The following is a 25207-nucleotide window of genomic DNA, read 5'->3' on the forward strand; positions in this document are numbered from 1 at the left end:
TCTTCCCATCTTCTTGGCCAATCTATGTACATTTGAAAGGCAAAGATAATTAATTTTTATGTGTCTAGTATGGAGTGGGAGAGAGGCTGGAGGCAGGTGGAGGGAGGGAGATGATGTTCTTTCTTTGATGACATCATCTCTTCTTCATAATTAACCCAGTTCCACTCTTGAGTTTCTACCTTGACATTTATGTTTATTTCTTGATTTGAAGATAGCAAAACTAAGTGGAATTGTGATTTCAGAATCTTAATAATAAAAATATGGAGTAGTAATTTGTGACAAGATCACATCTGTGCACAAATCTTGCCCTCTTTGCTTTCCTGCTGGCGGCTCTGTGAGCCTCCCACCTTCCTAGTTCAGTACTGGCGAGCAGAAATTATATCTTTTACTTTTTACTGCTCAGCAAATGCTTAGTGAATTGGAATTGGGGGGGGAGGGTGGAGAAGACATGACAAAAGGAAAGATTTAATACTGCTGAGAAAATAAAGGGCTGTCCTTGGGCAGCCCTCCTTGGGGAAAGGAGTAATACATCTTCCCATCCCTCTGTCAAAGATGTATGGTAGAAGTAAACCAAGATTGCAGAAAGATTTAAGTTTTCCATCTGGAAGAGCCAGATTTAAGGTCAGGAAAAGGAATAGAAAGGGTGATTTGAACATTTATGACAAAAGCCCTTGGAGTCTCTAAATTCATAAGGCCCTATCCTCTCCCCCTCTTTCTCCAATACATTGACCTATGACATAAGTCTGGGAAGGCTTAACATGCTCAGTTGGCTTGGAGGTATATGTGAATTTGCTATCTAAGAAATAAAGTGTGCACAAGGAAGCATAAGGGAGTTCTGCAATTGACTTGAAAGCCTTTCACTAGTTCCTCTCGGATATTTGTTCTAGACTGTAGTTTAGCATGTACATGCCATGGAGAATTTGGTTGGAGCACATTTAATCATCTCTTCTGGTCTTTACTAACTGAAATTGTTTTCAAGTTACAGATGTAACACTATGAACTCATTACTTCTTTAAAGGGATCTAGGATTTCTTAAGTGTATAGTGTATTCAGTCCAGGAAATTGCCAGCTTTAAGGCCATGCTATTTTCTGAAAATAATTGGTAGACAGATCAGTGGATGCACTCAGACAAATGAAACAACTCATATTATGCATAAAGCCTTAATGAAGAAAAATCCTTGATAACTTAATGGGCTTTGGACTTCTACCTAGCTTCTCACTTTAAAACGAGGCCAGGCTAAAATTTTTGTTGTCTGACAAGTAAGGAAATTATGAGCAATTCCTTTTTAGGAGGTCAGAAGACAGAAAATAGATTCTAGATTCCCATTGCTGTTTAAATCAAGTTTTCCAAAACATAGCAGACAAAACAGTAACTGAGAGCTTCCATGAACACAATTATAATCCTGAAAACAACAGTCTCAGAATCTATATTCATCCTCAGGTGAACAGCTGATACCAGATAATACAAAACCATAGCCTATGCCAGGACAGATCTGGACAGTTGAGTCAGACCCTGGAAACTCCAGCTCCTTGAGTGTGCCATGAGTCGCTTGCTGGTCGCACAATACTGGATGCTATATATTTTGTGGAAATGGACTTTTAGATTCTGCGTTTCCCCTTAACACAAGGCTTTACAGAAGGTGAGAACTGAAATATCACAAAATAAAAATCCTAGATTCTAGATCAAGGATATTAGAAAGGTATTAGAAAGGAATGTGGATATGACCATATAAAATGATGCTTATTGAAATGAACTCCAAGGAATGGGACCAAGAGATTGTTTTTTAATTGTATGGTTTGCAGTTCTTTCTCTTTTTTCCCCCCTTTAGTTTATTCCCTGTTGTCACTTTTTAAATATCGGTACCCTTTGTCTTGTATATAAGTTTATCTGATTTGGGAAAGGGAGAGGAAATCACAGAAACAATGAGACAATTCAACAATGATACTTACTAGATACTATATTGGAAATGCACTTTACAACTTGGGAGCCAGGAGCCCATGGCTCACGCCTGTAATTGAGGCTGACATCTGAGGATCCCAGTTCAAAGCCAGGCTGGGCAGGAAAGTCTGTGAGACCCTTATCTCCAATTAACCACCAGGAAACTGGAAGTGGTGCTGTGGCTCAAGTGGTAGTGCACTTATCTTGAGCTGAAGAGCTGAGGGACAGCACTCAGGCCCAGAGTTCAAGATCCATTACCAACAACAACAACAACAAAAAAAAAAACAAACAAAAAAACCTTGGGAAGGAAGGGAATCAGGGGAAGTAGGAGAAAATGAGGGAGGTAGTAACACTTTATCAAAAGAAATGTACTTATTACCTTACTTATGTAACTTTAATCCCTCTGTATGTTACCTTTACAATAAAATTTTTAAAATCAAAGTAAAATTTAAATGTAGGTACAAGAAATCATGTTGAAAATGTATCACTAAGTAGGAAGAGTATCTACTACAGTTGTAGTGTCCTATGTCTTTAGTATACTCTAAATTGGAAAGATGCATGCCAGTTATAAAGCATACAATAATATAATGTGATTATAATTGTGATTTATGAAGAAATTATGATATAAAAAGGAACATTATATGGAACTAAAATCATGTTGTCAAAAGATTTGAAGTTCCTCTAAAAAGTTCATAATTCAGAGTGGTTACATTTTAGTATGCATATTTAATGTCTGTCCATTTAGGTACAAAGGCAAGTGCTGAAAGGAAACAGATTGAGAAGATTTACAGTGGTTTTATTGGTGCAGTGAGGATGAGTGATTTTCCTTCATTTTTCAGTCTTTAAGAAAAATAAAACCAACATTAAAACCAAAAAAATACCTCACCAACAATTTGTTCTTCTTTTGAAAATTAAAGTTTACGTATTTTGTCATGATGCTGGGGATTGAACCCAGATTACATGCCAGAGGTAAACAGTCTACCACAGAGCTACGATCCAACTCAGTATATGGTTTATGACAAATGAACTATTAAATGAAAAGCCTATCAAAATTGATGTTTTTTGATAATACTAGAGTTTGATCTCAGGGCCTTTTGCTTGCGAGGCATGTGCTAATCTGTGGAGCTACACTTTTAGCCCTCCCCCCCCCTTTGGTGCTAGTTATTTTTAACATAGGGTCTCACTTCCTGTGCAGGTACATGCCAAGACCACAGTCTACCTTTTTTAAGCTTCTTATCTAGTGCATTTGACCATGCCTTGCTTCTTTCCATTGAGATAGAGGCTGGACTTTTCTGCCCCAAATGGCTTGGAATCATAGTCCTCCTAATATCTGCCTCCCATGTAGCTAAGATAACTGTTACATATCACCACACAAAGCTATGGGCTTGAGAAGGGGGTCTCAAAAATTTTGCTGTTTAAATTGGCCTCCAGCCATGATCCTCCCAATCTCAGCCTCCTTGATAGCTAAGATTATAGGCATGAGCCACTGGCCCTCAGCCTAAGGTAAAATTTTTAAGTTAAAAAGAATGTCTGCACCTACTTTTCTGAAATAGTAGAATGACAGACTCAGGAAACGTGCTTTGGACCTTTAAAATAGCCCTTTAAACTTAAGCACTCTTTCATTTTTTTCTTTTTTGGGGAAAGCCTACTAGGTTGACAAACCAGATGATTCCTGACCATAGGTAACTGATAGCCAAGCATTATTTCTCTCAGCATTTCCACTTCTGACACATAGCAGCACAGATGTGTGATTGACATCCATCTCCAAGTTCATCTAAAGTTAGCAACAGAGGAGCAGCTCTGCCTTACCCTTCTGCTGAGCAATGAGACTTCTTTCACTAACCAGTTCATCTAGCTATTTGAAAAGCTCTTCAGATGAAGAGCATTGTGTTTGAAAGCAGTTAAGAAACACTATCGTTTACCTACATTATGGGAGAGTCCTTGATACTGACTATTCACACGAAGTATTAAAAAGTTTGATTGGAGGAAACAGGTTCATCAGCTGTTATCTCAACAATGTCAGAATACCACGTGGTTCAAATATTTGGCAGTCTGAATTATCTAAAGTTCCAGGAGAGCTGGAAATGGTAACACATGCTTGTTATACCAGCACTCAGTTGGCTGAGGCAGGAAGAACATGAGTTTAAGGCCACCCCGGGCTTACATAGTGAGTTCCAAACCAGCATGAGTTCCATGGTAAAGACCTTGCCTCAAAAACAAGTAAACAGACTTCACAGGAAAATGCCAAGAATTTCACAACAGGAAAGGATCTTAAAAATAATTTAACCTAACTCTTTTACTTTACACATGAGGAAATGAAAGCTAGAGGTTAAAACTGAGTTTGGAAACAGGTCTTCTGACTTCTCATTTGTGGTCTTTTAAGCACATTATCCATAGTATAAGTTTCTAAATATTGTTTTTACATGGCTACTTAGGCATAGATAGATAGATAGATAGATAGATAGATAGATAGATAGATAGACAGATGATAGACAGATGGAGACATATTTATAATAGGTTTTATAACTACGTGTAAATACAAGTGAATTTAAAGTTTGAGCCAGGTGGAGGGCATTGTTCAAAGGTGGAGGTGTGTGCTGAGCATATGTGAGGTCCTGTGTTCAATGCCCAGCACCACCAAAAAAGAAAGTGAAGTTTTATTTTTCCTGGTGGCAGAGTGTAACAAGGACAGCACACAGCTTGAGAACATGTGGCCTCAGCATGGAGACCTTCCCTCATTTTTGACAGAAAATTCTTGTGTGTCCTTAGTCTAATTCTTTTAAGCTGAGTTGATTTTTGTTTTCTCATGTTAATCTTGAACTTTGTAGAGAAAAACCTTTTCTATCAGGATTATTTTATTAAAACTGACTGTAAGAATTATACTTTGCAAAATTTTGCTTTGCTCCAGCCTTTATTTAGCTTTTAAACAATGAATTACATCTTTCACAGGTTTTAAAAATATATATTTTATTGTAAAGATACTGTACTGAGGGGTTACAGTTACTCTTTCACAGGTTAAAAAATGTTTTTATTATCTTTAAGTAGTTATGCAAGGGAGTTGCCATTCAGTAAAGCAGTTTCTGAATATAATACATCTCATCAGTGTTACCCCTTTTAACATTCTCATCCACCCCTTCCATCCCACCCCTTGCCTTACATTTCTTAGCTTTTTAAGGATATATATTGAATTGTTTGTTGCCCTTTAACGAAGCAGTTTATCTATATAACACATCTTGATTTAGTGTAGCTTTTGACAGTTACATTTTTTTCTTATGGTTCAGGGGGTGGAACCCAAGGCCTCGCTGTGCTAAGATAATTTTTTTCCCATTGAGCTATACCTACATCCCTCAAAAATTTATTTTTTAGGTTAAAGATGAGAAAGCCTAGTTAAGGTAGAAAAATCAGTTTCACTAGAGTATCCTTAAAATTGTAAGTAAAGCATTTCTTTGGCTGTTGGAGGACAGCCTTCCCCAGTGAAATGAAGACATTACAGCAGCTGCAAGGTATGTTTTACCCTCCTGGAAACCATCTGGCTACAATGGATTTTCATTCTTCTTTCACTCCTCCCCCTCTCCCCAAGTTGTTGTTGTTGTTTAACAGATATGACTTTTAACCTTCCAGATTCAACCTTATACAATACTAAGTAATTTTGTAAGGGCAAAGTAATTCAAACTGTGAGAAATAAAGTCAAGGAAGATGAGTAGTGTCCAGTGCCACATCTGTAATCCTAGCTAATCAGGACGCTGAGATCTGAGGATCATTGTTTGAAGCCAGTTTGGGCAGGAAAGACTGTGAGATTCTGATTTCTAATCAACCACTGTAACACCATAAGTGGAGCTGTGGTTCAAGTGATAGAGTGCTAGCCTTGAGCAAAAAATCTCAGTGACAGAGTCCAGGTCCTGAGTTCAAGCTTTAGGAGCAATACCAAAAGGGGGGGAGGGGCGGGAAGGGAGGAAGGAGAAAGAAAAAGAAGAAAGATTATGGTTCTTATAAGTTTGATCTTAAATGATAGTTCTTACACTGAGCAAAATGTAGACATTAAAAATTGAAAATTAGCAGATGTTATTATTATTATTATAAAGGTGATATACAGAGGGCTTACAGTTATATAAGTCAATGTCACCCTTGCTCTCTCCCAGTTTTTCCCTGTCCACAGTTGTATAATTCATTTTCTATATAGAGAGTACCACTGCTGCAATTTGTTCACCTTTTGTCCCTCATTTCTGTGTCCCCTTTACCCTCTCGAAGACAAATACTAACAAACAAATGAGATTTTAAAAAAATACAAGGGAAAAAAGCCACGTGATTCCATCTCCTGGATGTGTTTATATTTTTAATCTCTGACTAAACTGGTAAAGGTCTTACTAGTTTCCTATTTTATATTCAGCTATGAGCAAGTATCATTGACTTTTATAAAGTCAAGCCTGCAGGTTTCTAGTGCTTATGAGTAAAGAGATGATGTTACACTTCTATTCTACATGAGTCTTCTGTACTTATTTCCTTAACTGATGCTCGAATACTATATCCAGAGAAAGTAGTAGAACTTGAGATCATTCAAGAAGCCAGACACTGGTGGCTCATGCCTATAATCCCAGATAACCAGGAGGCCGAGATCTGGAGGATTATAGTTTAAAGCTAGCCCAGGCAGAAAAGTTTACAGGACAGCACTCAAGTTAGCCAGCAAAAAGCAAGGCTTGAAGTGAGGCTCAAGTGGTAAAACTCCAGCCTAGCAATTGTGAAATCTTGAGTTTAAATCCCCTGTACCACCAAAAACAAAGATCATGCAACTGACAAATTTTAAGGCCCAGATTCAAAATCTACCTCTCGTCAGTTGATTTTTTTTGTTTGTTTTTTTTGTTTTTTGTTTTTTTGCCAGTCATGGGGGCTGAACTCTGGGCCTGGGTGCTGTCCCTCAGCTCTTCAGCTCAAGGCTAGCGCTCTACCACTAGAGCCAAGCACCACTTCCAGCTTTTTCTGCTTATGTGGTGCTGAGGAATCGAACCCAGGGCCTCAGGCATGCAAGGCCAGCACTCTACCACTGAGCCATCTTCCCAGCCCCTCGTCAGTTGATTTCAAGTTTGCTGTTCTTTTAACAGTGATTTCTTCATATTCACAGTATTTATTAAGTATATGCTAAACTTCTTTTCTCTAATTTTTACAAAATATTTGGTGTTTATCAGGTGCTCTTTAAATTTGAACCTCCCATTGCCAGCCTTTTCCTCCCTTCTAGCTTATTTGGCATAGGAGTTGGGCCTCAGTTCACTTTTTTCTAGACATCATGATAAGCAGCACTTTGAAGTCGACATCTCTTAAGCATTCAGGAAATGCATTACGCAAGGAGTTGTGGTTAATGTCGTACTTTACATCACTTGACACAGACCATAAACATTTAGCTCTGGTGCATGAAAAATGGCTTTGAGTCCAAGCTTAGCTTATCTCAGGATATCTGTTTCACAGTCACGATAAAGCCCAAGTGTGCCGGTGATGATTCATGGAAATACTTAATGATGAAGAATGGCTTTGTTTTTGTTGGAAATCTTGTAAAGTATGTTCATGAAACTGTGGATTTGTTATTTTGAGATATTTTCTTCCTAACATCCCAGTAAAGTACTGTAGTTATTACTTGCAGAGTGTCCCCTTACAAAAGACAGTGTGGCACAATCCAGTGTATGACTACAGAGACTCAAATGTGCTTTCATTTATGACTGCTGTAAGTTCAGAGTGTATTTCTTTCTTTGCATCTTAGTTGTTTAGAAACATAAAAAGCCATTTCTCATAGGCTTCATTTTCCTGAATGTGAGAAAGAGTTAGCTGGGCGTAAACAAATACAGCAGTGGTACTCACTAAGCACTATGTTGAAAATGAACTATATAACTTGTGGGTGGGGACGGGAGGGAAAAATTGGGAGAGAAGGAGGGAAGAGGTAATATTGTCCAGAAAACAATGTACTCATTAACTGACTTAAGTAACTGTAACCCCTCTGTACATCAACTTTATAAAAACAATTAAGAGATTTTGCTCAGTGGAAGAGTACTTGCCAGACAAATGCAAGGCTCTGAATTCAGTCCTCAGCTCTGGGAGAGAAAAATAAAGCTATAAAAGACAAAACAAGAACAAAAAAACAAGGCAACTATAATAACAATTAAAAACTAAATTTAATCAATCAATTAATTTAAAAAATGAAGAGCTAGTTAGAACTTACAACCCTAACGCTGTCCCTTAGTATTAATTCTGCAGGTGAGTCAAGAATAGAATCCTTCAGACTGAAGGGAAGTCTTTATGTTTCAGTATTCTTATTCCCTTCTTCCTACAGTTTCCCTCAGTCTTCCCAAAAATGATTAGAAGAGAAAAAAGTGAAAGTCATGAAGAAAGACCATTTATAACTTTTCCACCCTTTTTGTCAATTTCCTGTTAACTTTTCTCTTCTTAAATTTCTTTTTTTCTATTACCTTTCCAACAATTTCCCTTGTCCTCTGTATGTCCTCCCATTATCTCAGCACACTGTGCCTCCCACTCTTTCTGAGAACTTTACAGTCTCATTAGTTGTTCCCTGAGTGACATATGTGCACATACCACAGTTCACTGGTCATCAGAGTACAGGGGCCAAGGTTCTCAACTGCTGTAACTGGTCTCAAGCGTGAAGTGCCAGGGACAATTTATTACTATGAGTACTTGAGTTTGTAAGTGCTTTTTTTCTAAAGCAGATTTGAGCTTAGCTCTAAAATAATGTGACTAGCACTGCTTGCCTACAGAAATTCTTTCTTGAGTGGGAAAAAGTGACTGTTGTAGTCTGCTGTCAGGGGATTGTGTACAACCCCAGCTTATCTCAGCCACAGTCTGTGGGAGTAAGTTGGGAACATGCAAAGGTCACTATTCATAGGCTTTTTCTCCACATGAAATGATGAAATAACTAAATCCCTAAGGAAAAAAGGAACAGGCAAAGATTGCACTTACAATAATTATTGCTTGTTTGGGTTTGTTTGTTTGGCTGGGTGGGAGCTGACACCATTTTGACCATTTGGGATGAAGACAGCTTTTTTTGACCCTGGGGATAGAAGATGGTTTTTCTGTCTAATAGAGGGTTAGGTTTATTTTCTTTCACTAAAGTTGTTAATTAACACAGTTAAAGTGAAGATCATCTAGTAGGTCTTTATATTAAAAAGATATTAAAAGAAGCAAATCTGACAGATTTTACAAATAGAGACTACTTTTGATCTAGGAAAGTTTGGGATGATTTCCTTGCTTTACCCCCCATTCACATGTGTTTTCTAAGAAGAGAAACACAAACAGATTTTAAAAAGGCAGCTGTAAATCAACCAGGTTTCATGCTCTACCTGCAGTGTGGTTTGGGTGTTTCCAACATCTGTTTCTCGTGTCCATTAGTGTAGGAACTTCAAAGGGATCTGATGTTTTCCCAAGAGGTATCTTTGTGGTAGCCTCAATTTTTCTTTTTCAAATGATGTTGACAATCTCTACATATTGTCACAAATGTAACATTAAGTGAATCTTTGCTCAAACAGAAAGAATGTGATGAATCCATAGCTGTTTGCATCTCTAGGGATTAAACCAGTCACAACAGATCCATGAACTTCTCAGAGAATGTTTATGCATCAAACAGCAAACACTCATTTTAAATACCTAGTATAATATAATCCAGCATCGTGTATCAGAGTTAATATTTGAGTTCTAAGAATAGCAAAATGTGTTAACTGCCCATGGAAATCCAAGAAGTACCTTTGAAAATCTGTCTAGCTGGAAAACTGGGAGTGAAAAATTAAGATTATAGGTAGAAATGATTTCTATACATAATCTTGTTATGTGCCTTACTCTCCCTCTGTGAAAGTAAGCTTTTTCTAATAGCTCAGTAATAGCATTAACCTCAGTGTCCAGACAGCATATACTTTCAAAGTCTCTGTGTAGTTGGGGTAATGGTTGTCTAATTCCATGAAAATATTTTTTTAAATCATTTAATGATACACTTGAAATGGAGGAAATGTGTGGTATGTGAATTATAGCTCAATAGTACTGTTATATTAAGAAATCATTGTATAATTATATTTGCCTTTGGAAGTTCTTTGGTAGATTTATTCAAAAGGCTAAATGTGCTTCATAGTTTCTCCAGGGCACTTGGTATAGAGCATGCTTCCAAGTCCTTCACCCAGCCCCATGGTTGTCTGTTTGCTTCATGCAACGAACCAAGTGCTCTCCCCTGTCTGCACACTTCCACTCACCTACATACCAGCTGAGGTCCTGAGTGACCAAAGGGAAACCGACTGGTCTCTAAAAATGGAACTGGAAAAGAACTGGAGTGTGTTTTCTCTAAAATTCTTTCTAGAGCTTGCAATCTCTGAAATTGTGGCAAGTCTTGATTCTGATACTTTTAATGGGCTTAGAATCATCATGCTAACATGCAATAAAGCATGAAATATGCAACATCTGCATCTTCCATTTAAACAGACTAATACAAAGTATTCTAAAATGCAAAAGGTAGGAACACTTTTAGTCTCATTCATAATTACAGCTGGAGTTAGATAAATAATGTTTTTTTAATTTTATTTTTATTTTTTTATTTTTTTATTTTTTTGGGTCCGGTCATGGGCCTGAACCCTGGGCCTGGGCGCTGCCCCTCAGCTCTTCAGCTCAAGGCTAGCACTCTACCACTTGAGCCACAGTGCCACTTCTGGCTTTTTCTTTTTGCTTATGTGGTGCTGAGGAATCGAACCCAGGGCCTCAAGCATGCAAGGCAAGTGCTTTACCAGTGAGCCACCTTCCCAGCCCCAGATAAATAATTTTTTAGGCATGAATGTGTGTATCCTAAAAAATATAAATAGGCAAGAAAAGTAAGAAAGAGAACTTCAAGAATTCCAAAGTAAGGTTTGACCTGTGGAAGGAGTAATGGCTTGAAGTAGAAGATTTCAGGTCACTCAATTACTCCAAAGAATTTCTGTTTATATGGGTTGTTCCTGACATGTACCATATTGCTATGAAGCTGAAATTTTTTAAATTATTTAACTCATTAAAAATAATAGGCTTATTACATGTTAACAACATTTTTCATGAAAAATAATTATATCAAACAGTTCAGTGAGATTGGTGTCATTTTGTATTTCTGTCAAGCTGTGATGTGTGGCAGCAGATTCTCATATGGCAGACAATGTATTGTTTGAAATTTATGAAGTATGTGGAGGAGATTTGGGCTTACACAGATATATACTGGACAAGAGCCATTACAAATCCCATGAAATGGTTTCAGAAACTCTCAGTGCTCTTCAGATCACACTGTGGGAATCACAATACTGGGAATAGTAAAACATAAGTAGTAGATTTTGTTCATTTGAAAACTCACCAGGCCAGTAAATAGGGGGAATGATGTGGTAGGCATAAAGACTTTGGAAGTTCCAACTAAGTTATTTTTTAGACAAGTCTCACCATGTAGCCCAGGCTGGCCTCAAACTCATAATCTTCCTGCTTCAGTCTCCTGTGTGCTGAGATTACAGTTTGGGATTATATCCACTATGCTCAGATTGGAATTTCTTCAAATTTGTGCTATATATTTGGGTAGCAGGGTACGAAGAATGAGAGGGAGTAATAGCACAGCCTGGGAAAGACATGATTTGAAATGCAAGCTCATATTCTTTGGAACAGATTGTGATATTGATATTAAAAACTGAGAGGTAAGATACAAGGACAGCTGGTATCTTGAAAATGGAATTGAGTATTTGTGTTTGTTCTTAAGTGTTGGGATTCCCTTAATGAATAAGGAAATGGCTTGGATTGGAAGTTTAGATTGGAGATGAGAAGTTTGTTGGTGGAAAGGAGAACGGATCTTTTAACTGGAAGCTGGGGAAGCTTTGAGTCCATTAGGAGCTGGGGATTCAGGTTTGGTCCAGGAAGGTACTGCCTCCCTTGTAGCCCCTGGAGCATTTGTCTACTAGAGTGCACTGTGGCCAGCTAGCAGTGTTCAGTCCACACATGCTTAACGGCTTCCAAATGGTTGTGTATTTTAACCCTTCTGGGATTCTTCATAGGAGAACTGACAAGTAAACTGTTCATAGCCTATCTAAGTCTCTATCATGTGCTTGTATGTATGATATGAGGCTTTGTTTCTGATTAATTTGCCTTTGTTTATTTTTTTCCAGGCCATCCAGACCTTTCAAGTTACCAAAAAGGTAAACTAATTTGGTTATCTTATTAAATGATAAACTCAGTAACATTTCCCCCCCTCCTGTTTCCTGATTCCCCACATTTTCATGCTCTTCCCACCTTCTTCGTGTGTGTGTGTGTGTGTGTGCGCGCGCGTGCGCGCGCTGTCCCTCACCTCTTCAGCTCAAGGCTATAGTGCTCTACTACTTGAGCCACAGTGCCATTTCTGGCTTTTTCTGTTAATGTAGTGCTGAGGAATTGAACACAGGGCCACATGCATACAAAGCAAGCACTCTACCACTGAGCTACCTTCCCAGACCCTTCATTTATATTTTTTATGAAAGGAAAATAAATTATCTGTGAATTAACTGCTTGAAGAATCCCATATCTCCCAAAGTATTCTAAATGTTATGATGGATTTTTTTAGGCTTTAAATTCTCTTTGTGTTTAATCATTTATATTTGTTTACTTATTTTGTAGTGCTTGTAATAAATAGGCTTTTCATAATTGTATTTGTTGAGGGATACTGTTCTGTTAACCACCATGACTTAAATTCATGATAGTTCATTTCAAATGAACTATTTGTTTTTTCTAAAAGTACTGTGGCCATATTAAAATGACTGTATTATTTCATATGGACAATTTTAAGGTTCATATATTAGTTAGAGAAAATTTAAAATGGATATATTTCTGAACACAAAAAATTATCAAATGTCCTCTCAGTTATAGTGGCATTATATATAAGAAATTCCAAATGAACTTTGAAATTAAGTTGCTAAAGAATTCACATGCTCATGACTTCAAAACCTTCCTTAAGAGAGTTATCTCATTAGAGCAAAATTACTACATAAATTTTCATCAGTAAACCTTGCTTTTATGCAAAATGATATTTTTAAGTTGTAGTTAAAACATAATTGCATTTTAACCTCTCTCTCTGTGTGTGTGTGTGTGTGTGTGTGTGTGTGTGTGTGTGTGTGTGTGTTGTGTACACATTGTTGGAAGTTGAACCAAAGTTTTTAGCATGCCCAGGGAGGCACTTTACCAACTGAGAGCACCCTTACTTTCACCGTTTCTAAGAGACTCCAGTCTGGTGGCATTACGTGTGTTTACATTGTTGTGCAAGCATCCCATCATCCATGTTTATGTAAAGATGAACTTTTCTTGCCTTATGAAACTGAATTTCTATCCTGTTTCCTCTTGCCACCATTCTGCTTTTTCTTTCTATAAGAGTTTAGTTACCCAGATTTTGAGGGCTTTTTGTTTCTGTGTTTGGTTGTTTTGTGTGTTTGTATGTGTGTGAGTGTGTGACAAACTTATGTTACTTAGCATAATGTCTTTAGCTTAATGTCTTCTAGGTCATAGCATGTGTTAGAATTTCTTCTGTTTTAAGCCCTAATAATATTCCTTGTACTATACCTAAATACCACACTTTAACTACTTCTATTTTTTAAAAAAATTGAAAAATATAAATAGAAGAGATAGATGACTAAGCATGTCATTGAGAAAAATAATTCATTTCTCAAGAAAGGCTTGCTTGAGTTTATACAAGATTTGCTTGCTTGAGTTTAGACCTCACACACAGTGAGCCCAAAGGAAGAGACTCTCAGGGGAGGAACACAAGGTACGTGCCTCTGATCATAGAAAGTAATATTTATTGAAATGAACTCCAGGAAATGCAAACAAGTTATTTTTTTCTTTAAAAAATTTTACATTTGTTTTCAGATTGATATTTTTAATATTAATAAAATATTTAGGAATTAACCAAAGATGGAAAAGAACTATCTAATGAAAACTATAAAAACTTGAAGAAAGAAATTACAGAGGACACCAAGAAATGGAAAGACCTTCCATGCTCTTGGATAGGCAGACTTGATATAGTGAAAATGGCCATACTGCCAAAATTAATATACAAATTCAAGTCCTATTAAAATCCCAATGATATACATTTCTGAAATACAGAAGACAGTCCAAAAATTCATATGGAACAACAAAAGACCTAGAATAGTCAAAACAATTCTAGGCAAAAAAGACAACATGGGAGGGATCTCAATGCCGGACTTCAAACTCTACTATAGAGCCATAATAACACAGACAGCATGGTACTGGCACAAAAACAGACCCAGAAGACCAATGGAATAGAATAGAAGATCCAGAACTAAAACCACATGCCTACAGTCAGCTGATATTTGACAAAGGAGCCAAAGATATACAGTGGAAGAAACACAGCCTCTTCAACTACTGATGCTGGGAAAACTAGGAGGCCACATGCAGAAAACTAAAAGTGGACCCCAGCCTATCACCATGCACCAACATCAACTCAAAATGGATTAAAGACCTTAACATCAAACCTAAATGTCTGAAACTACTGCAGGACAGAGTAGGAGAGACACTTGAACTTACAGGCACAGGCAGGAACTTCTTGAACAGAGTCCCACGGTCACAACAAATCGGAGAGAGACTCGACAAATGGGACTACCTTAAAATAAAAAAGTTTGTGCACAGCTAAAGTTATAGCAACCAAGCTAGAAAGACAACTAACTAACTGTGGAAAAATATTTACCAGCAATATATCAGACAAGGGATTAATATCCAGTATATGCAGGGAACTCAAGAAACTAATCCCTCCCAAACCTAACAAACCAATTACTAAATGGGCAAAAAGAAGAAGAAGAGATAAAAATGGCAAAGAAATACATGAGGAAATGTTCACTATCCCTGGTTGTAAAGTAAATGCAAATAAAGACAACCCTGAGATACCACCTTATCCCAGTCAGAATGGCCCACATCCTAAAGTCAGCCAATGACAAATGCTGGATGGGATGTGGAGAAAGAGGAACCCTATTACACTGCTGGCAGCAATGTACATTTATACAATCACTTTGGAAAGCAGTCTGGAGGGTCCTCAGAAAGCTAAATATTGACCTCCCTTATGACCCAGCCAAGCCATTTCTAGGCATCTATCCTGAACAACAGGAACCAGTATACAAGGACACATGCACCTCCATGTTTATTGCAGCACTGTTCACAATAGCCAGGATATGGAAACAACCCAGATGCCCAACTTCAGATGAATGGATCCAAAAATTGTGCTATCTACATACAGTGGAATATTATGCAACCATTAGAAAGGACAAAATAATGGCATTTGCAGGGAAATGGATGGAGCTAGAAGAAATCATGTTGAGCGAGGTAAGCCAAGAACAAAGAGACAAACAGCACATGGTCTCCCTGATAAGTGGATGTTAAATCCAAAACGTAAGGTGATACGACTAAGTTAACAAGGCTTAAGAAACAAAGGACTTCCACTCATCTGGTCGAATCACTACTAAATAACCCCATGCTGCGATCACATATATGGTATATATGTGCACATGGGAGGGAAACCAGGACGACAACACAGAACTGGAGGGAATCAGGGAAAAACATACAACAGCGGGACCCATCAGCTGCACTGGACATTGATCAAAACAAACTAAGCAACGATGGTAGGGAGGGAATGAGTATGAAAGAAGGAACAGTTGACACAATGCAAAACAAAAGAAATGTACTTATCACCCAATGTGGAAGAAATAACTGTATTGTCAAAGCTCATAGAACTCATAAATGTTATAGACCACAATAGACAATTGGCCCCATGAAAGTCAGAACGTGTTTGTGACTTTAATTAAGCATCACTATCCCACAATACTGTGAAATTTAGGAAATTATGTAATCATTTAATCACAATAAAGAATTTGAAAAATATTTACATTTGTTCTCAGATTGATATTTTTAATATTAATTTCTTATATATCTAAATATAAATATAGCTTCTTTAAAAAGCCTTTCCTAATTGTTCCACCTACTCAAGCCAGAAATATCTATTTGTTTATTTAATTTCTAAAGCATTCTAATTATACTCTAAAAATAACATCTCTTTTTTCCTGATTTTGTAGGTCCTTATAGACCTATCTGATTAGATTGTAGGTTCCTTGAAGGCAAGATCCACATCTTCCATCTTTTTTTTTTTAATTTAATTTTATTTTATTTGTGAACATACTGTACAGAGGAGTTACAATTACGTGGGCAGGATAATGCATACATTTCTTACCAAGCATTGCAGCCTCCTCCTTTGTTTACCCTTCACATCCCTTCCCAGCACATCTTCCATCTTTGTATTCACAGAATACTTTGCAAATTTACTATTTAATGCTAGCTGTCAGATGGATTGATTACTTAACCAGAATGAGTTATACCATATTTTATGTGTGTGAAAATTTTCCAACTGTGGCCATTCTTCACATTTTATTAATGGTTGATACCACTGAAAACAATGTGAGTAGAAACATTTTGAAAGGCCCAGCCTTAAGAGACAGGAGGAATCAGGAAGCATTATTAAGGGTGAGGGAAAGGAATAAACCAAGGGAAAAGAGATTTAGGAAGGAAGGGATAGTTTTTAACATTGCTCAGGAGAATTGGAAACCAATGACTATCCATTGGTTTAGGCAGTCAGAAGAGACAGGAGAGCAAAGGGCAAGTTAAGAGAAGTTGAAGTTTTGGGCTATTGACCAGGAAAAGTGGGCCTCCAGTTAAAGGCACTTAACACTCAAAGAAGCAATGGCTGTCTGTTCCAAGGGAAGGAGGGAAAGAAGAAAGTTTTGGATTTGGGGTTTTTTGGGTTTTTTGGGGGTCTGTTGTGGGCCTTGAACTCTGGGTTTGGGCGCTGTCCCTGAGCTCTTCAGCTCAAGGCTAGCACTCTTCCACTTCAGCCACTGTGCCACTTCCTGTCTTCTGGTGGTTAATTGGAGATAAGACTTAGTGTCACAAACTACTTTCCTGCCCAGGCTGGCTTTGAACTATGATCCTCAGATCTCAGCCTCCTGAGTAGCTAGGATTACAGGCATGAGCCACCACTGCCCAGTGAAGAGTTTTTAAATTGACAACAAAAAGTGGAAAATTTACTGTTGAGGATGTTATTGTAATATATAAGTGGCCAATTTAGAACAGACTCTTTACTGTTAGCTAATATAAGTTGGCTCTATAAGACATTTGGTTTATTTAACAGTTGTTTCTGATCTTCTCCCAGAATAGTAAGGTGGCTGGAAAGAATGAGTGTGTTTGAGGGTCTTTCCATTGTAAACTAACCCAGTACAGCAGTGACAGCTGGAACAACATGCCCACTACCTACTTTAATAGTGTAACCACAGACACATTTAAGTCATCTGCTACCTCTCTACCTCTATTTCTTCTTCCTGTAAAAGGAGGATGAATCCTTCAGCAATGTGTTCTATCTGAGAACTAGCCAACTGAAAAGATGAGGGGAACTTGTATATAATAGTGCCCTGGGTAGAGCTGCAAGCCCTCAGGAGCACAGCCACCATTCACTGAAAAAATGACTCTTTACAAATCCCCAGGTATTCCAGAGAGCTATTACACAGTTACATCGTGTTATTATCTAAATAGTGCCCAAATTAGAGCAGGTGGGTGGGCTGAGGTACAGAAGGATGGATGTATTATAGTAAAAGGAAGGCTATTTTAGAACATTGTCCTAATGCACATATGGTTCACTTTTCAAAGAACATAATATGCAGGCATTTTTTAAGATATACCTTAGGCCCAGACTCACCAGAAGTAAAGTTATTATTTTTAGAAAAAAATAATATAGTAGTAAGATTTATAGGCCATTTTAAATTTCCTTTACTTCTTCCATTTTATTAGTTTATATCTTGATATTTCAGCCTTTGTCTGGATTTCATTTTGTACATGAAACTGGTTTTCATGTAGTGCCCACAGTGATAGCCCATCTTAATATAGATGTCAGGTAGAACAGAAATAGTCACAGCAATTGTGTAGTATTTAGGAGGAACTTTCATCCAATGAATGGTTGGGCATATCCCCTCCCCCATAGTGCTCTATGTACTCAGGATGGTGATACCGTTCTCAACTGTGAACAATCGTCTAGGAAAGGCCAGCGTGTGAAACATCTGTTGTGTGAGGAAGTTGACTTGTAATATAGTAAGGTTAAATGTGTTTAGAAGAAATGTGCTGAAGTCACTAATGCCATAAAATTTCCATATGTAGTCAGTGCACGTATGTGGTATATAGCAGCACTGTAAAATCAAAACCAAATGTTTTCAAAGGGAAGCAAAGCAATTACTGAAAGAGGTTTTTCAGGTTGCTATGCATGTGTGTGCCCATTCTGCAAGAACACAAACAAAAAGCTATTATATGGGTAAATTACACCATAGTATGAAAAATAAGTAATGTGGAGCCCCTTGCCCTCTATTGATAACATGGTTGTAAGTTCTATTCATTTAAAAGAAAACAGATTCACTTAAAACAAGTATAATGAATAATCATATAGACCTGAAGCCATTTTCATTTCACAGTTCTGATACTCTATTAGTCTAAAATGTAAAAATACTCTTTTTAAAGTATAAAATAATAAACAGAAAGCCTCAAATATGCTACCATAAAGGATTTCATTGCTTCAAAACCAGTCATTTTCATCATAGTGTGAACATAGTGGAGGAGGAAATAAAGGGAGAAGGGGATTTGATTGGGTTTTGGGTTTTTGTTGTTGTTGTTTGTTTGTTTTTTGTCAGTCCTAGAGCTTGAACTCAGAGCCTGTGCACTGTCCCTGAGCTTCTTTTGCTCAAGGCTTTCACTCTACCACTTGAGCCATAGCACCACTTCAGGCTATTTCTATTTATGTGGTACTGAGAAATGGAACCCAGGGCTTCATGTATGCTAGGCAAGCACTCTGCCACTAAGCCACATTCCCAGCCCAAGAAGAGGGTTGTTTGTTTTTGTTGCTGTTGTTTTGTGTGTATTGGGTTTGTTCCTACAGTGTAAAAGCTGTGGCTAGCATAAATGTGATTGAGATGGTTTTGTTCACAGTTCTTAAATAGTTATCTTACCTAGTATAATTTTTCCATAATGAGTTTTTAGCTCCAGAATTGGAAGTCAAGTAAATAATGTTAAACTGGGCATTCTATAGTTTTGTGATTGTGCATAAAGAAGTAACTGTTAGTGGCACTAGGAAGCTTTAATTGTGAACATGAGGATATAGACATTGGAACAATTTTACTTTCACATTAGTCTTTACCTTCTCTTGTGTTTGAAGAGCAAGATGAAAGCATAGTAGTTAAGAGACAGAGTCTAAAACCACACTAACTAGGATCTTAGTTCTATGATTTTGAACTTCTCCTTTAACCTCTTTGTGCCTCTGTTTTATCAGTAAGGTGAACATAATAATTAATGAGATGGTAATGACACAGCAACCACAAATATGCCACTGAGTACAAGTTGTTATTATTATTTTTATAAAATTGCTTTAAAAGAACAGTAGTAATAGGTACCTGTGCCAAGTCCCTTGAAGCATAATTACATTTTAAATCCCTTATTGCAATTAGAGTTTGAAATAAATATACCCACAAAGCCAGAGCTGTGACACTAAGAAAACAGAATATAAAACAACTTGAGGTTGCCAGGGGGGAGGGGTAGAGAAAATAGGAGAAAATTGAGGGAAGGAGTAACAAGTTTATAACCTTAATTATGTAACTATAACCCCTTTGTACATCACTTTGACAATTAAAAAATGAAACAAATACAAAATCTAAGATTTGTAATTAATATATTGATAAATTTGTTAATTTTGCAATTTTATTTAATTAAAAAATTCAGTCTATTCTTAGAGACATACAGTAGCATATACATACACACACATATTCATCAGCCTTGTTTGTAAATGTAGCATGATTTAGAAAAAAATAAATTGCAAAATACATGAGTAAGAAATCTTGTTCAAATGAACCAAAACTAACCATAACAGTAACCAAATGGGATAACATTCCTGAGAATTTGAGAATACAGGTCCATGAGTTAAGTGTTTTAGGATTTTCTCCTAATAAAGATTCAAGAAATAGCCAGGCACCGGTAGCTTACACCTGTGATACTGGCTACTCAGGAGGGTGAGATCTGAAATTGTGGTTCAAAGGCAACCCAGGAGGAATGTTTGTGAGACTTTTATCTCCAATAAATGACCAGAAAAGCTGGAAGTGGTGCTATGGTTCAAATGCTGGGGGGGGGGGGGGGGGGGCGGTGCAAAGAGGGCGGGAGAGAGAGAGGGAAAAGGGAGGGTGAGAGGGAAGGAAGACTTACTTGAGAAACTAGAGAGTTTTTGGATACACTTTGAAGTTTAGACAAAGTTCATTTTAATCAGCTTCTGTGGAGCACATACAGTTCCTATTAAAGCCTGGAGGTGTCAAATAATAAGGCTTAGCCCAGGACTTCGCAGAAGGAAGAGTGTGAGAGTCTGGGAAAGGTCTGGAAAAAAGAGCCAGGATAGGAGAAGCTTCTGAGCTATAGGAAGAGACTGGAGCTAGACCACAGTGGCTAGAGAGTGGAAGGGTGAAGGTGCTGAGGATCCAGGGATGTGTTCATTTATTGATTGCTATTATCAAGCACCTCCCACAAGGTACTAGAATAGGAACTGACACTTCATAAACAAACAGGCATCTTTGAGCTATGGAATTCATGATCTGGTGAATATGTTCATTATAGTTTTAGTTGGAAGGAAAGATAGAGGCTTAGGGGAAGTATTTGCTTTTTCAGTTTTACACTATATGAATTTGTTTATAGACTAATATCTTTTTAAAGAACAGAGAGTAAAAGTATGGAGAACAGAAATGATAACCAACAAAAATTCTGGAAGAGACTACAGAAAGGATGGATTCTCTTCACTTATGAAGGGTGGCATTTCTGTTTTTTCTTGACACATGCATAAATATGCATGTAAAAAATATGCATATAACTTGCCAAATACAAATGTTATTCTGAATCTCAATAGCATGTGATATATGATGAAAATACAATGCTTTTGAAACCTACCATAGTTATATATAAATATTTATAATCCTATTTGGTGATAGAAACATTTAAATTCCTATTTATTGATAAGAACTTGTACTTGGGCCAGGTGCCAGTGGCTCACTCCTGTAATCCTAGCTACTCAGGAGGCTGAGATCTGAGGGTCACAGTTTAAAGCCAGCCTGGGCAGGAAAGTCCATGAAACTCTTACCTTCATGTAAACCACCAGAAAAAAAAAAAACAGAAGTGGTGCTATAGCTCAAGTAGTAGAGTGCTAGCCTTGAGCTGAAGAGCTGAGGGACAGCACTCAGGCCCAGAGTTCGAGTCCCATGACCGACCAAAAAAAGACCTTGTACTAGTCTAAAATATATAGATCTACTAAGTTGTTCTCATGAATAACGAAAACCTCAACTTTGCTTTTCAAAGGCCTTCTTTTGTGCTCTCTTTGTGCTTTGTAGTTATGCAGCGCTGCTAGCTGACTGGCCAGTGGTCGTCTTGGGCATGTGTACCGTGTTTATCGTGGTCTGCGCATTGGTTGGAGTGTTAGTACCAGAGCTTCCTGACTTCTCTGATCCACTGTTGGTAAGGAGAAAGGAGCCAGTAGCATTTTCTTTTCTGTTTTCTTTAACCCCAAATCATCTCCATGAATTAAGCATTTTAATGTATTTGTTGTATATGCCTTTTTAAACTTCCTGTAGTCTTTTGAAAGTCTACAACTCTTTCTATATTGTCTATATTCTCAGGTTCTCATAAGGTTAAGGAATTCACCATGAAAGTCTGGAAATTGTGCTTCTTCATCTCCATGTTTAAGATTAAAAAAAGCAATGTATTGGAGAATCTGGGTACTAAGAAAATATTTTCATAAAGGCTTTAAGGTGTTTTTTTTAACCCCCAAAAAAGAAGTTAAAGGAATTTTAGTGTTACAAAGAGCAAGGTCTGTTTTTAAGTAAACATTCTTCTGGAATAATGAGAAAAATATGGCCCAGGGTAGTTATATATTCTTTGTATAACAGTATAACAATGTATAACATAATTTAATTAGATCGTAGTTTTTATAAGCTAATGCTAAGCATTTGCTATTGCTTGGATATGAATTAGAAAGATAAGCTTCTGCCAAATTTTTTTCTCTTTCCTGAGATATGTAACCAAAGAATCCAAGTGTTTTGTCACAGTAAATAGGTGATCATTATCATGTTGAGTCATCTTGTTTTAATGCAGTTCACTTCTGGAGTAGCCGTGACGAACATCTGTGATTTCTGTTCAAGACTATACATCACTTTGGCATTGCTTTCTAAAGCTGTTATTATAACTATTAGTATGAAATGAAATACACTAATGGAAACTTTACTATTTTGCCTTAGGGTTTTGAACCAAGAGGGACTGCAATAGGCCAGCGACTGGTCACATGGAATAACATGGTGAAAAATACAGGATACAAAGCAACATTAGCAAATTATCCTTTTAAATATGCAGATGAGCAAGCCAAAAGGTAACCATTGCTTTTAGAAAAAGAATATTTCCTATTGAATCCTGTTCTGTTGCCTGAGTGAAAACATCTAAAGTAAAATGCTAAGCTCAGAATTTTTTGCCACTAAATTTAACTTGTCTTTGTTGTTAAAAAGATATTGTTGTAGAATGAAGAATAATTTCCTTTTTTTTTCTTTCAGAGAAAGTTAATGTTGGTTGTTTACAGTAAAGATCAGATGCTAAATAGGTTGTGGCTTTGACAATGTACTTCAGCTGGTATACTTACGGCCTTGAAATAGCTAGAACTTTATTGAAGATCAAATTGTTATTCTATTTTAGCCATCGGGAGGATAGATGGTCAGATGATCATTACGAAAGAGAAAAAAGAGAGGTGGACTGGAATTTCCATAAAGACAGCTTTTTCTGTGATGTTCCAAGTAAGTACATAGCATACTAGATGAATAATCCCTTCAGTGATTTCCTAGTATACAAGACAGAGTATGACTGGAGACTAACAAGTATGTGGCCTCAAAAAACACAGTCTCTCTACTTTTAGCATTCTTAAGGAGATAACTAACTAACTAAATAGCTAAATAATGTATTAGACTTCTCTGGATTAGGAAACCACTAGTCTTAATTTATCTGTAATGAAAATTAAGAAAAAGATACTTCAGTTGTATTTAATTTTATGAAAGAGTGAAATGTAATAAAATTCTTCACCTGGCCTAAAATTTCCAATCTTACTTCAATGTTTTTTTTTTGTTTTGTTTTTTTTTGTTTTGTTTTTTGGTAGTGGGGCTTAAACTCTGGGTCTGGGCACTGTCTCCTGAGCTCTTCAGCTCAAGGTGAGCTCTCTACCACTTGAACCACAGCACCACTTCTGATTTTCTGGTGGTTAATTGGAGATAAGAGTCTCATGGACTTTCCTGCCCCAGCTGGACTTCCCCCCACCTTTTTTTATTGTGAAAATACCATACAGAGGGGTTACAATTACATGGGCAAGGTAATGAGAACAATTCTTATCAAGCATTGTTGCCTCCTTTGTTTCCCCTTCCCATCCCTTCCCATCCCCTACCCCCCAGCTGGGCTTTGAACCATGAGCCTCAGATCTCAGCCTCCTGAGTAGCTAGGGTTATAGGCATGAGCCACCGACACCTAGCTTTTATTTCAAACTTTTATGCTATATATTTCTAGATTAAGTAACAAGTAAATATTTTTGTATTGAGCCCTAAAATTACTTGATATATACGTATATATATGATATATGCTATATCTATGTATATATATATTATGTAAGCTGGGAGAGAGAGGAGATGTGACATTGTGCAAAAGGAAATGTACTTATGTAACTCTGATCCCTCTGTACATCACTTTTATACTAACAATAAAATATAAATAGATATCAAGAACACTCATGTGCCTTATTTATGATTTAAAGAAAGAGAGGTGAATAAAATGCACTCAAGAGAACCAAAGCTTAAACACCTCAGAGGCCTGCAGATGGTATGAGTGAGTAAAGCTAGCTGGGCAAGATGTTGGAATTGGTGATGGCTATGGAGCACTAAGCACCTGTCATATCTAGAGGAACCAGCTGCTGCTCACCCTCAACAAATGCTTAACTTCACAGAAATGATGACTGGAATGTTGCAAGAACTTCCCATAGGTCAGGAATCCAGATTTCAATGTGAAACCACAGATCTCTGAATGTTGGCAGCAAATTCACTAGAGAAAATTTACTGCAACATAAAGTTAGCCTGTTACTCTGCAGCTGCCCAGGAGAAGGAACACAAGGCATAGAGGAAGTACAGATGAACACGTGTGACATTGATTAGCCTCAGTGATTAGGAATGAGGAATTATGGGTAATTAGAATTTCCAATATAGAGCCAGGTGCTGGTGGCTCACACCTGTAATCCTACTACTTAAGAGGCTGAGACCTGGGCTGGGAAGATGGCTTAGTGGTAGAGTGCTTGCCTTGCATTCGTGAGGCCCTGGGTTTGATTCCTCAGCACCACATAAGCAGAAAAGGCTGGGGGTAGTGCTGTGGCTCAAGTAGTAGAGTGCTAGCCTTGAGCTATGAGTTATGGTCTTTTGGTTTCAGCTTTATATTGTTGCTGAAAAGCAATCTTAAATGTGTTTTTCCTATCTTATTAGGATCTGCTTGAATCTTTGATGTTTCTAAATCTTTACAAATCTCAGGCTTTTTATTTTGAATACTGTTTAACTATATAGTAACCAGAGAAAGTGGCTAAGGTAGAATTTTATGCTGATCCTAGAAAGCAATACAAGTTTACTTTTCTGTCTCTTCTCCTCAAAAAAGATATTAGAAAAAATGAACTCTGGTTAGTTCTGGTTTTTTGTTGTTGTTGTTGTTGTTTTGTTTTGGGTCCAGTCGTGGGGCTTGAACTCTGGACCTGGGCGCTGTCCCTCAGCTCTTCAGCTCAAGGCTAGTGCTCTACCACTTGAGACACAGCGCCACTTCCGGCTTTTTTCTTTTTGCTTATGTGGTGCTGAGGAATCGAACCCAGGGTCTCATGCATGCAAGACAAGCGCTCTACCACTGAGCCACCTTCCCAACCCCAAACTCTGGTTAGTTCTATGTTCTTTCTGGTTGCTTTATTTCTCTTGAAGTATTACTGCATTTGTATACATATATTACTGTATATGGTTTAACCAACATCTGTGAATCTTTTTTTTAATTTTTTGTTATTATAAAAGGTATTGTACAGAGGGCTTTATCTGTGATTGTATCTTATCTAGGAAGAACATTAACAAGTCTTTAAAATACAGTTTTTATTTTATATTTCAA

The 25207-nt window shown here is 37.3% G+C and overlaps 1 protein-coding gene across 10 annotated transcripts in view; it reads left to right on the plus strand.

The window, feature by feature from the left end:
* The window catches only part of LOC138827290 (protein dispatched homolog 1), a 165460-nt gene that overhangs the window by 122363 nt on the left and 17890 nt on the right, over positions 1-25207 (plus strand). For all 10 annotated transcript variants that reach the window (XM_070022790.1, XM_070022785.1, XM_070022786.1 and 7 more), the window contains 4 exons: positions 12079-12108; positions 21391-21514; positions 22294-22421; positions 22739-22836. In XM_070022790.1, the coding sequence (XP_069878891.1) occupies positions 12079-12108; positions 21391-21514; positions 22294-22421; positions 22739-22836 (380 nt within the window). The remainder of the gene's footprint in view (positions 1-12078; positions 12109-21390; positions 21515-22293; positions 22422-22738; positions 22837-25207) is intronic.

The sequence above is a fragment of the Dipodomys merriami genome, unplaced genomic scaffold (assembly GCF_024711535.1).
Source record: "Dipodomys merriami isolate MVZ:Mamm:240054 unplaced genomic scaffold, mDipMer1.0.p SCAF_153, whole genome shotgun sequence".
NCBI classification, from domain to species: domain Eukaryota; kingdom Metazoa; phylum Chordata; class Mammalia; order Rodentia; family Heteromyidae; genus Dipodomys; species Dipodomys merriami.